At 36.3% G+C, this 14,818-nt stretch overlaps 1 protein-coding gene across 1 annotated transcript in view; it reads left to right on the forward strand.

Annotated features, from left to right (window-relative positions):
* Window positions 1–424: 424 nt before the first annotated feature.
* The window catches only part of LOC101893638 (neuropeptide SIFamide receptor), a 60,544-nt gene continuing 46,150 nt past the window's right edge, over window positions 425–14,818 (forward strand). The window contains exon 1 of the mRNA XM_005181507.4: window positions 425–1,529. Within this exon, the coding sequence (XP_005181564.2) occupies window positions 563–1,529 (967 nt within the window). The 5' untranslated portion in view covers window positions 425–562. The remainder of the gene's footprint in view (window positions 1,530–14,818) is intronic.

Below are 14,818 nucleotides of genomic sequence, written 5' to 3' on the forward strand. Positions count from 1 at the left end.
CACACAATAAATGTGGGAGAGAAATGACACTTGAACTCAATGTTAAATAGCCATTTGGGCAATGAAAATATGTTCCCAGACCAGGGGCAAAGGACTAGGTGTTTGGTTGTTTGTGTCCTTGTTATGATTTGTTTCTTAATACGGAATTTGCTTACAAATCAGAAAATTATGTTAATTTTTTGTTGTTTTTTGCTTTTGCCCAAACTGTCTAACAAATTGGTTGGCCATTGAGATTTATGGTAATGTCTGAACGTGTGTGTGTGTTTCCCTATATTGGGGGGAAAAACAACAACTCAAAGGACATGTAAGGATAAAATAAAATTATCATAATTTTCACAGCAGCCACAACTACTTCCTTTAACGATTTCCTTCATAAATTCGCTGCTAATGAAATGTTTTGATTTATTTTTTTTTAACAGACATTTGCCGGTTTCTTGAATTGCAACGAATGAATGCTGATGACACTAAGCCACAGATTTAATTGGGAAATGGTCGCAGATAATTAATCACTCCAACAACAGCTAAACAAAGCCAAGGCACTTGAAACGAGTGACAGCAGGAAATGGTATCGTCACATCGCCGATTACGGAGAAAACCCCAGAAAGTGGAGGAGAATCTGACAAGACGTAATTACTATGACCCGCTGTATAGCGCCTCGGCAACAGCCACATCTACATCCACTGCAAAATCGGCAACACTGCCGAGTGGCACAGCAATAAAAACAACGATTGGCATCAACAGCACCAGCCCGGCCATAGAGCCAATTAAAGCCATGGATTATTCGGAGGCTTTATTTGATTTTAATTTGAGCAAGGCGACAAATGACACCGCCACTCATTTGAATCATCAACTCTTCGAGTTGAATAACCTCTCGCATAGCATGGGCGGAGGAAGTGGCACCGGCAGCAGCAGCAGCAGCAGCGAGAGTAGCGCTGGCAATCACCTAACCTATGGCTTTGATGTTAACTCCACCATCGTGCAGGTTCTAGTCGATGCCAATGACAGTTCATCTTTGAGTCCTGCAACGCTTCTAACCTCATCGTCCTCTTCACTGTCATCAGCCTCAATGCTGTCAGCGGATGTCACAGCCATGCCAATATTGTCCGATTCCAATGGCGGTCTAGTTATGGACACATTACTGGGCTCCGTTATGACCACTGCCACCGCCACCGTTACATCGGCTGCCGCCAACTATCCGCTGGACAGCCTCTATGAAACGACCACCGCCATGGCCACGATTTCGTCAACAATGAAAAGCTCCAGCAATGAGTCGGCCTATTGGGAATTGGAGGCGTCGGATTTCGATTTCCTGTACCGCCATTCCCTGACCATGACCATTGTCTATTGCATTGCCTATGTGATTGTGTTCCTTGTGGGCCTGGTGGGCAACAGCTTCGTCATAGCCGTTGTCCTGCGCATGAGGAATATGCGCACAGTGACGAACTATTTCATTGTTAATCTGGCGATAGCCGATATTCTGGTCATAGTCTTTTGTCTGCCGGCGACATTGATGAGCAACATATTTGTACGTAAGTATCGCCATGGATTTATTAATCGACAACATTTGTTATTATTATTATTGTTATTGTCTTTATTATTTTGCTATAAATGACAAATATTGTTGTTGTTGATGTTGTTGTTGTTTAAATTGATTTAGAACATCAAATATCAAAAATGAAGAAATTGACATATATTAATATCCGCCATTAAATAGATATATTTGTTCTTCGGCAAAATGTATGGTACGGATGTGTGTGTGAGTCCAGATAACGAATTGCATGAATTCCGCTGTTACTTGATGCTCATCATTTATTCTAGGATTAATTGAGTTCGTTTTGATATTGATGGAAATATGTTTGTGCATATCAATCAGATTTGTATATCTTCCTTGTGTAACTGGAAGAGAATTCATTCATCTATTTTTTTGGCGTAAAGTTTATCCATCAAAAGGTGATTGTTTAGGAATATCATTTTTGTATTACCTTTATATATTTGGTTAAAAAATTACCCATTCAAAAGGTTTATAATATATATAAAATAAATTACTTCTTAATTTCAAGCTCTTGCCAAAATGGCTGAAAATTTAAATCGCATTTAAAAGAAGGAGCAAGTTCCTCCCTCATCCACACGTTGGGCAATTTTCGGATTAAGATTCCTCGGAATCCGTGCATTTAATGTATAAAGTGTCATCATATCGCCGATGACAGATAAAAATACGAGGAATGTTTTGGTGGAAAAATTATACACCCAAGCGAGTCAAGAAAGGTGTATTTTATATACCCAGAGCCATATGGCTAGAGAGGGTATATATCATTTGATAGGGCCAAAACGTGACACCTAGAAATAACGGTTTTAGATCCTGGGTCTCTTTGGACCAAATCCGTTCCAGGACATTTAGAGTCGATCTAGCGATGTCCCCTCGTCCGTCCGTCTGGCTGGTGCGCCCTATAACTCTCGAAGGGAGTATACGATTCAGTCCAAACTTGGCACATCGTAATATTATTATAAAACTTAGATCGATTTCAGAGATGGGAAAAATAGGTCCACTCCTTCTGGTACCCCACCCACAAAAGGTCGAAATTTTCAAAAAAATATTTTACTGTAAAGAAAGAGAAGGTTAATCCGATCCGAACTTCGCAAATCCTAATATTTATATCATAAAGAGTCAACATTCTGAAGATCCATGAAGCTCATAAAACGCGATATTTACATCTGATGCTATTCAGAATCGGTACATCTCAATATTTCCATCAACACAAGATCTGTTAAAGATGGGAGGGATGGGACCATTTCTTCTGGAAACTCCCCCACATAGGGTTGAAGATTTTGAAAAACCAAACGATCAAAGAAAGGGAAATAAGCATTCAACTCTCTTCAAATTTCATACATTCAAAAATTTTTGCTAACACGAGATCTGTTGGGAAGATGATATATACTGCGAACCCCTTCTGGTACCTCCCACACAAAGGGTCTATGATATCAACAACCAAAACGATTATAAAATCCGAAATAAACTAAATTTACATCCGATTCCAATCAAAATTGGAACATCTCAATATTTCCATCAGTACAAGGGCTGTTATAAAGATGGTTGAGATCGGATCATTTCTTCTGCTACCTCCCCCAAAAAGGGTCAACATTTTGATAAAAAAAAAAAAAAGAAAACAAAATCCGAAATAAGCATTCGGTTATCTTCAATTGTAACCCATGCCATTATTTTTACTAACGCATGATCTGCTGTGAAAATGGGATGTATCGACGTACACCTTCTGGCACTTTCCCCACAAAGGGTTCATAATTTTGAAAAAAACGATTTTAGAACGAGAAATAAACTTCCGAATCTCTTCAAATTTTACACATCCAAACATTTTGTTATGAAGATTTTAGATATCTACCAACCCCTTCTGGTACCTCACCCACAAAGGTCCAAAATTTCCTATACTTATATCTGTCATAACTGGCGAAGCAAGTCAGCGATTCTTTACAACTTGCTATATCTAAATATTTTTCTTAACCGGAAATCTGATAAGAATATGTGATTTATCGAAATTTCTTGAACAGAACAGTGACAGCATTTAGCAGCGACGTACGTTGAAATGCATTGCAAAGCCTTTTTCGCACGAATGGAAAAGTTCCTCTCTTAACAAGAGAGTACCATTAAATTTTTAAAAAATAAATGTTAACGCTTTTAACGTTGTCACAGACAAAAAGAAGGAACTAATGATGGATTTGGTAGAATCCAACTTCTACATGTGTGTTTGACAATCCTGAAAATGGTTCGAAGGCAACTTTTTTCAACTTTCTTTTATGAAAAATTATCTCATAAATAAAGTTGCCAAGTATGACGATGATTGTCTTCGGCATCATTTGCGTCTCCTCAACTGACATTGACAGCATCATTTCATTCTATTCTTTTCATTATTTGAGGGCAAGTGTGAACATTTCGTATCGCAAAATTCAACACTTTTTGGCTTTAAATAAATGCCACTCTCTCTCTCTCTCTCTCTCCCTCACATCACAATGGATGGATGGATGATTACACTGTCATTTCATTCAATGTTTGTTTGTGAGTTTTTGTGTGTGTGTGTTTTTTAAAAAACTTAATTTCAAGTTGAAAAAAAAAAAAACGACAACAAGACGAAGATAAGCAGTTTTGTTGCTTTTGTATCCGCAGGATGCAGACAAGTGTCGTTCCAGTTGTTGGCAAAGAAAACGCAACAATGATTTTTTCGTTGTTGTTTCCGAAGAAACTAAACGGCGGAATGAATGCCAACAAAAGTGACACATCTTCGACGGTGTGACACAAAGAACCGAGATACGCCAACGTGGCAAGAAGCACTCACATTTAATGAGTAATCAGCTTAAAGTGTGTCGGTGTGTGTGTGGATGGACAAATACGAAGAGGTGAAGAGTTGCATCCCAGAATGGCTAAATATTAAAGACATCCACTTAATTTGTTTCTAGTGTCGAGTTGATTAGCATTGTTAAGCTAACAAATTGCATATTTAAAAAAAAGAAGACTACTTGAATGGAAGGAGGAGAGAGAAGGAGAGGCATGGCACTGCATTAAGCGGGGAAGTGTAGGGTTAAATAAATATTTTCTTTTTATTTTTATTTAAATAACAAAGTTTTACTCTTATTAAAATTAGGATAAACCAATGGGTGGGGAGAACCGTTTATTGAGATAAGCAGGACTGCAATTTTCAAATAGTAGGATTGTAAAGGACATGGATGTATTGTTGACAACGTTAATGTACAAGGATGCTCATATAGACTTCTTTAAAGATAATTAAATAAAAGGACAGAAGCAATGAAAAAAGTGAGGGCAGTTTTTAAAAATGAACATTTAACAATGAATTCCAACGATTTAAGATTATGTTATATTGCGGATTGTTCTGCAAAGCAAAATTTGATTCTCGACTCTCCTGCTTCGTAAATATATACAGGAGTATTTAAATATGTTAAAATCCCATATGAAACAGCCGAAGTTTCTTAAAATCTGGTCAATGCGGTTTCTATTCCCTTAACAATGGCAGTGGCCATTATATGGCTGTTATTTGTGCCCTGTTCCAGAACCTGCAAGAATCTACTATAAAAAGAATAATAGAAAAATGTTTTCTTCCAAAAAGTTTTAAATTCCTTCGTTTTGAAGGATATAAGTAAATCCATTGCACAATAGACCCACATCCACTTTTTCTGTCCAAAATTATTTCCACGAATCTATATGCAAACCCTAGACCATATCAAATTTTAGCTCTATAATGTCCCCCATTTCGAAATTTAGTACAATTATAGTACGCATATCCTAAATCAGCCCCTCTTTCAACCACAGACACCAACAGTGATACCCAAATTTTAGGATTCCTGTCTTATCCCTTCACTCAATATCAAATTAAGTACATATATTAGTACCATTTAGAACTTGAAAACCCACCACTAGATCTCAATTACAGATACTAAAAGACACCTCCATATCAACTTTCGGCATTCAAGATTTATACATTCACTCAATACCAAATTAAGTACCACTTAGTACTTTTCGAACAGTTATGGAATTACGCCCATATCTTAACCACAGACACCAACAGAAATCAAAATTTCAAGATTTCAGATCTATTCCTTCACGCACACCCAAATTTAGGGCACTTTTCCGAAACCACCTCCATATTACATTTCCAGATAAAAACAGAGGCCTTAATATCAAATTTGAGGAATACAGCTCTATAACTTCACCCATTAACAAATTTAGTATCATTTAGTACTTTTCGTACAAATATAGCATAACTCAATGATTTTTCCAAATACCAAATTTAGTACTTTTTTGTACGTATTTCCAAAACCACCTTAAACTCTTAATCCTATACAATAACAGTGACTCTAAGACTCTCACTCCCAATTTCAGATTTCAAACTCCATTCCTTTCCTAAATACCAAAGTTTATACTATTTAGTACATTTCGTACTTTTTAGTACGTATCTCCGAAACCCCCGCCATGTATCAATCGAACCCACATGCGAAATTTTATTATTATTATTATTTTATGCGATTCTAGCCTGGGTGTAGATAAATCAGCCAGTCACTCATTATATCTTTCAAAACTTACCTCATCGAAATAACGATTTTAGACCCTAGGTCTCTTTGGACCAAATCCGTTTTGGGACATTTGGAGTTGATCCAGCAATGTACGCCTGTGCATCTGTCTGTCTGGCTGGCTGTTGCGCACTATAACTCTCGAAGGCAGTATCCGATGTGGTCCAAACTTGGTACATCGTAATATTATTATAAAACTTAGATTGAGTTCGGAGATGGACAATATCGGTTTACTCCTTCTGGTACCTCTTCCACAAAAAGTGAACATTTTCAAAAAAAAAAAAAAAAAAAAAAAAAAAAAAAATATATATATATATATATATATATATATATATATATATATATATATATATATTTTACTGCACAGAAAAAGAAAGGAAAATCCATTTGTGCTCCATCTTTGCAAATCTTAGTATTTGTATTCGTGATAGGTCAGGTGCGAAAATGGACAATATCGGTCAACTCCATCAAGTACCTCCAACACAAAGAGTCAACATTTTGAATAATTATAACTCTAGTAAAATGTGATGTAAGAGCCCGATTGTCTTCAAATTATCACAATATTGTTATTAACTCAAGATCTGGTGTAAAGATGAAATATATCGGTCCACTCCTTCTGGTACCTTCCTCATATAGGGTCACATTAGGGTCTATTTTCTGTCACAAGCTGTGGTATTCATTACGAATTTCAAATACCAAATTTGAAACAATTCCGGCGAACAACGTCGTTAAAATCATCAAAATACCGAATATCGGAAGGTGTTGTTATATGGGGGCTATACGAAGACGTGAATTTTCTGTCATAGGTTGTTGTACCTATTACGAATATAATTATATGGGGGCTATATACAAATTTGGAACAATTCCGGTGAATATAATCGCTAAAATCATCAAAATGCAGAATAACGGTAGGTTCCATTATATAAAGACTCTACGAAGACGTGGATCTGCATACAAATTTTTTTGCCATAGGTTGTAGTACCTATCATGATCTTCTAATACGAAATTTGAAAGAATTCCGGTAAATAATATCGCTAAAATTATCAGAATACCGAATATCAGGAGGTACCGTTATATGGGGGCTATATTAAGACGTGAACCCGCACAGAAAATCTTCTGTTTTAGGTTGTAGTATCTATTACGAACTTCAAGTACGAAATTTGAAACAGTTTCGTGGAATATAATCGCTAAAATCATCAAAATACGGAATATCGGTAGGTATCGTTATATGAGGGCTCTACGAAGACGTAAACCTGCACATACAATTTTCTGTCTTAGGCTGTAGTATCAATTACGAACTTCAAATACCAAATTTGAAACAATTCCGATCAAAAATGTTGCTAAAATCATAAAAAACTGAATATCCGGAGGTACCGTTTATGGGGGCTATACGAAGACGTGGACCTATACCGACAATTTACTGTCATAGGCTGTAATATTCACTACGAACTTCAAATAACAAATGTGATACATTTCCGGTGAATAATGTCGCTTAAATCACCAAAATACCGAAAATAGGGATGTAACATTATATAGGGGCTATACAGAAACTCGGCCCATTTTCAATACCAAAAGTCCTGCAGAGGTAATATACATTTGAGTAAAATAACTATCAATCTACTTCAATTCGTTCGGAAGCTAGAGTGATTTCCACAGACTAACGGACGAACGTCGCTAAATCGACATAGAATTTTATGCTGATCAAGAATATCTATGACAAACTTAATATATAACAAGTAAAAAAACATTAAGTTCGGCCGGGCCAAACTTTTAATACCCTCCACCTTAGGGTAAAAGAAACATTAGAAGAAATGTGGCAAAAACCATTAAAATACCGAAAATCGGGAGGTACCGTTATATGAGGGCTATACCAAATCATGGATCCATGCATACAATGTTTCGCCACCGAAGCTGGAACCCATTATGACCAACAAATACCAATTTTCAGACAAATCCGTGGAAAAATGTATCAAAAATAATCAAATTACCGAATATCGGGAGGTACCGTTATATGAGGGCTATACCAAAACGTGGACCTATAATTACAATGTTTCGCCACACGAACTAGGACCCATTATGACCCACAAATACCAATTTTTAGACAAATCAGTAAAAAAATGTGGCAAAAACCATCAAAATACCGAATATCGGGAGGTACCGTTATAAGGGGGCTATACCAAATCATGGACCCATACATGCAATGTTTCGCCACCGGAGCTGGAACCTATTATGACCAACAAATACCAATTTTTAGACAAATCCGTGAAAAAATGTTGCAAAAATCATCAAAATTACCGAATATCGGGAGGTACCATTATATGGGGCTATACCAAATCACGGACCCATACATGCAATTTTTCGCCACCGGAGCTGGAAACCATTATGACCCACAAATACCAATTTCCAGAAAAATCCGTGAAAAAATGTGGCATAAATCATCAAAATACCGAATATCCGGAGGTACCGTTATATGGGGACTACACCAGAACGTGGACCTATATATCTCATTTTCAATACCAACCATCCTAGACACAATGTAAATAGCTCTGCTAAATTTTGGCGCTCTACGTCAAATAATGTGGGCTGTATCGTGATTTCAACAGACAGACGGACAGACAGACAGACAGACGGACAGACAGACAGACAGACAGACAGACGGACATCGTTAAATCGACTTAAAATTTTATGCTGATTATGAATATATATACTTTATGGGGTCTAAGACGAATATTTAAGGATGTTACAAACGGAATGACAAAGTTAATATACCCTCCTTTCCGAGGTGGAGGGTATAAAAAGAGAACGAGCATGATTCCAATTTCCATTTACTTTACGTTTCCTCCCTAAACTTGCCTAAGTAGCTTCGTATTTGTTTCAAATTAGATTTAGAAAAAATCTAAATTTAGAAAAACAAAATACTCATACTCAAATTTATCCTCATTTTCGGAATTGACTTTTTTAGAGTAAATACGAATTTGCAACAAAAATACACAGTTAATGGAATTTTAAAGTGTTTACTTAATTTTATTATTCATTGGAAAAGAATTTAAAATCGCGAAAATAAAAAAAAAAACTTTTTGCCAAATAATTCACATTTGATGAAACCATGTTGCCAGGGAATAGCAAGCCACTCAATTTCGCCATAATGGGGTGTTGGCTTTCACAGCACTTCTCTAAGCTGTAAATATTATTTATTGATTTCTGCCTCCTGTTTCGTTGCAAAGAAAGGATTTATAGCGGGAAACTGTATGACATACAACATGACGTTCCAACCCCCCCACAACCGTTGTGGGTGGGCTGAGATTTGGATTTGGTCGGTCCTTTTGGCCAACAAAGAAAATGCTGAAACTATAAAAAGCCAATAACAATTTATAGTCATTAATGAAAATTCCAAAGCAAAACTGGCTGTATGTGTTAGCCATTGACACAGTGAACATTTTCAAAAAAAAAAAAAAAAAAAAAAAAAAAAAATATATATATATATATATATATATATATATATTTTACTGCACAGAAAAAGAAAGGAAAATCCATTTGTGCTCCATCTTTGCAAATCTTAGTATTTGTATTCGTGATAGGTCAGGTGCGAAAATGGACAATATCGGTCAACTCCATCAAGTACCTCCAACACAAAGAGTCAACATTTTGAATAATTATAACTCTAGTAAAATGTGATGTAAGAGCCCGATTGTCTTCAAATTATCACAATATTGTTATTAACTCAAGATCTGGTGTAAAGATGAAATATATCGGTCCACTCCTTCTGGTACCTTCCTCATATAGGGTCACATTAGGGTCTATTTTCTGTCACAAGCTGTGGTATTCATTACGAATTTCAAATACCAAATTTGAAACAATTCCGGCGAACAACGTCGTTAAAATCATCAAAATACCGAATATCGGAAGGTGTTGTTATATGGGGGCTATACGAAGACGTGAATTTTCTGTCATAGGTTGTTGTACCTATTACGAATATAATTATATGGGGGCTATATACAAATTTGGAACAATTCCGGTGAATATAATCGCTAAAATCATCAAAATGCAGAATAACGGTAGGTTCCATTATATAAAGACTCTACGAAGACGTGGATCTGCATACAAATTTTTTTGCCATAGGTTGTAGTACCTATCATGATCTTCTAATACGAAATTTGAAAGAATTCCGGTAAATAATATCGCTAAAATTATCAGAATACCGAATATCAGGAGGTACCGTTATATGGGGGCTATATTAAGACGTGAACCCGCACAGAAAATCTTCTGTTTTAGGTTGTAGTATCTATTACGAACTTCAAGTACGAAATTTGAAACAGTTTCGTGGAATATAATCGCTAAAATCATCAAAATACGGAATATCGGTAGGTATCGTTATATGAGGGCTCTACGAAGACGTAAACCTGCACATACAATTTTCTGTCTTAGGCTGTAGTATCAATTACGAACTTCAAATACCAAATTTGAAACAATTCCGATCAAAAATGTTGCTAAAATCATAAAAAACTGAATATCCGGAGGTACCGTTTATGGGGGCTATACGAAGACGTGGACCTATACCGACAATTTACTGTCATAGGCTGTAATATTCACTACGAACTTCAAATAACAAATGTGATACATTTCCGGTGAATAATGTCGCTTAAATCACCAAAATACCGAAATAGGGATGTAACATTATATAGGGGCTATACAGAAACTCGGCCCATTTTCAATACCAAAAGTCCTGCAGAGGTAATATACATTTGAGTAAAATAACTATCAATCTACTTCAATTCGTTCGGAAGCTAGAGTGATTTCCACAGACTAACGGACGAACGTCGCTAAATCGACATAGAATTTTATGCTGATCAAGAATATCTATGACAAACTTAATATATAACAAGTAAAAAAACATTAAGTTCGGCCGGGCCAAACTTTTAATACCCTCCACCTTAGGGTAAAAGAAACATTAGAAGAAATGTGGCAAAAACCATTAAAATACCGAAAATCGGGAGGTACCGTTATATGAGGGCTATACCAAATCATGGATCCATGCATACAATGTTTCGCCACCGAAGCTGGAACCCATTATGACCAACAAATACCAATTTTCAGACAAATCCGTGGAAAAATGTATCAAAAATAATCAAATTACCGAATATCGGGAGGTACCGTTATATGAGGGCTATACCAAAACGTGGACCTATAATTACAATGTTTCGCCACACGAACTAGGACCCATTATGACCCACAAATACCAATTTTTAGACAAATCAGTAAAAAAATGTGGCAAAAACCATCAAAATACCGAATATCGGGAGGTACCGTTATAAGGGGGCTATACCAAATCATGGACCCATACATGCAATGTTTCGCCACCGGAGCTGGAACCTATTATGACCAACAAATACCAATTTTTAGACAAATCCGTGAAAAAATGTTGCAAAAATCATCAAAATTACCGAATATCGGGAGGTACCATTATATGGGGGCTATACCAAATCACGGACCCATACATGCAATTTTTCGCCACCGGAGCTGGAAACCATTATGACCCACAAATACCAATTTCCAGAAAAATCCGTGAAAAAATGTGGCATAAATCATCAAAATACCGAATATCCGGAGGTACCGTTATATGGGGACTACACCAGAACGTGGACCTATATATCTCATTTTCAATACCAACCATCCTAGACACAATGTAAATAGCTCTGCTAAATTTTGGCGCTCTACGTCAAATAATGTGGGCTGTATCGTGATTTCAACAGACAGACGGACAGACAGACAGACAGACGGACAGACAGACAGACAGACAGACAGACGGACATCGTTAAATCGACTTAAAATTTTATGCTGATTATGAATATATATACTTTATGGGGTCTAAGACGAATATTTAAGGATGTTACAAACGGAATGACAAAGTTAATATACCCTCCTTTCCGAGGTGGAGGGTATAAAAAGAGAACGAGCATGATTCCAATTTCCATTTACTTTACGTTTCCTCCCTAAACTTGCCTAAGTAGCTTCGTATTTGTTTCAAATTAGATTTAGAAAAAATCTAAATTTAGAAAAACAAAATACTCATACTCAAATTTATCCTCATTTTCGGAATTGACTTTTTTAGAGTAAATACGAATTTGCAACAAAAATACACAGTTAATGGAATTTTAAAGTGTTTACTTAATTTTATTATTCATTGGAAAAGAATTTAAAATCGCGAAAATAAAAAAAAAAACTTTTTGCCAAATAATTCACATTTGATGAAACCATGTTGCCAGGGAATAGCAAGCCACTCAATTTCGCCATAATGGGGTGTTGGCTTTCACAGCACTTCTCTAAGCTGTAAATATTATTTATTGATTTCTGCCTCCTGTTTCGTTGCAAAGAAAGGATTTATAGCGGGAAACTGTATGACATACAACATGACGTTCCAACCCCCCCACAACCGTTGTGGGTGGGCTGAGATTTGGATTTGGTCGGTCCTTTTGGCCAACAAAGAAAATGCTGAAACTATAAAAAGCCAATAACAATTTATAGTCATTAATGAAAATTCCAAAGCAAAACTGGCTGTATGTGTTAGCCATTGACACAAAAAGCCACCGAACACCACTACCACACACAATCACACTACTGTCTTTCTACATATTGCCCACACATTCCAACCCCTCCCCCACATATCCAAAAAACAATTACTACATCCCTCTCCACTCACACATCTCTGATAATGGATTATAAATCACGACCATGTAACAAGTTAAACTGGGGTCCATTGATCCGCCAAGACGCTATCCATGTGTGGTCGAGTATGTGTCTTGGTCGATAAATGTTGGTGTATCTGCAAATAAATTGTTAGCTATTTGTAGGCGATTCATTCGCATGTGTGGGTCGTAGTGCCTCTCTTTTGCACACACTCACACGCAGAGAGAGTTAAGTGTACTTTAAAGTTCAATTGCTATCTGAGAACTTTAACTGCCTTTCAAGATAACTGTGAAAAGTTCATTCATTATTTTTCCTCCACTCATTTCAATGGGACTTTTAATTGTGTGGGTATTGAATTGAATTGACCTTTTTTTGCAGGGGAGAGAGTATTAACAATAAAGGATTTTAAAGGAAAAACATTTATGACAGTTTTTGGAGGGAGTAGAAGTGATGGGTGTCAGTATCAACGTGAGTCCATTAATCCTTAATCGCTCAACTCTTTTTTCCAGAATAAACCCTGACGATTGCTCTCCGCCCGGCTCAATTACCCATTAAAACGAAATGGCATGTCTATTGTGGTTTAAGTATTTTTATTTTATTCCTGTAATTCGTTTTACAAAATTTTTATTTCGGTTTTGTCTTTGTTTTTTAAAGACAACCCGAAATGCCATTTTGTGGAACATTGTTTATTGTTGGGTGACGCCAACAAGTCGTTCGGTCTATTTAACAACATGTGTGTAACATTTTACAAAATAAGCGAAATAAAAATGATAATGAAGGGTTTATTTGGCTAAAATTAAGAGATTGTTTTTTGGCAATAGTTCAGAGTAGTTGGGAAGGAGAAATGGGATTGAGGAGAGCTACAATTACCCGGCATTCCTATCAATTCCCAAATTGTGTACATATTCTGCTAACCATTAATCGTCTATCTTTCTTCTTTCTTCTTTCTTCTTTTTTCCGTTTTGAAATCAAGATAGAAAACACGTATTTTATGCAGAGCTTTAAAATTTTGTAAAATTATTATATATTTGTTCATTATATAAGTGGTTTTAGGTATAGTAATTATGAAGGTCTACCTACGTTCTTGATGTATATAAAATCTACGTACAGAAAATTCCTTATGTATATACTATTTCGTTTAGCCCCCAGTCACATAATGGAATTCTTTTGAATCTTTAGTCAAAATCCCAAATCAAATTTGTCGTAAATTTGGATTTTAAATTCTCCCTAAACGTGAACTTTTGAGCTATGGAATATATATATATTGAAGAGAGTTGAATGCTATCTTTGAACGTTTCGTTTTTCAAAATCTTGAACCCTATGTGGGGAAGGTACCAGATGGAATGGTCCGATCTCTACCATCTCTATATCAGATCTTGTGTTGATAGAAATTTTGAGTTGTACAAGTCTGAATGGAATCGGATATTAATTTCGCGTTTTATGGGCTTCATGGATACCCCAAATGTTGACCCTTTGTGGGAAAGGTACCAGAAGGAGGGGACCGATATATTCTATTTTCACACCAGACCTTTAGTTAATAAAAATATTGTGATGTGTGTAATTTGAAGAGAACCAGATGCTTATTTCGGATTTTATGATAGTTTTGTTATTCAAAGTTTGAGTTTTTGTGGCGGAGGTACCAGAAGGAATGGTCCGATATCTTCCATCTTTATAGTATATCTTATGTTGATGGAAATATTGAGATGTCCCGAGTCTGAATGGAAACGAAAGTTAATTTGTGTTTTATGAGCTTCTGGATATCCCAAATTGTGACCCTTTGTGGGGGAGGTACAAGTAGATCGATGCATTTCATCACACCAGACCTTGGGTTAATAAAAATTGTGATGTGTGTAATTTAAAGACAATCGGGGACCTACAACACACTTTATAAGAGTTATAAATATTCAAAATTGTGACCCTTTGTGGGGCTGGTACTAGATGGAGTGGATTTTACATCTTCGCGCCTGACCTAGGATTTGGTCCAAAGCCCGATATTTCGATGATACACGTTTTGGCCGTATCTACCCATATGGCTCAGGGTATG

This window comes from Musca domestica, unplaced genomic scaffold (genome assembly GCF_030504385.1).
Source record: "Musca domestica strain aabys unplaced genomic scaffold, Musca_domestica.polishedcontigs.V.1.1 33, whole genome shotgun sequence".
In the NCBI taxonomy this organism is placed as follows: Eukaryota; Metazoa; Arthropoda; class Insecta; order Diptera; family Muscidae; genus Musca; species Musca domestica.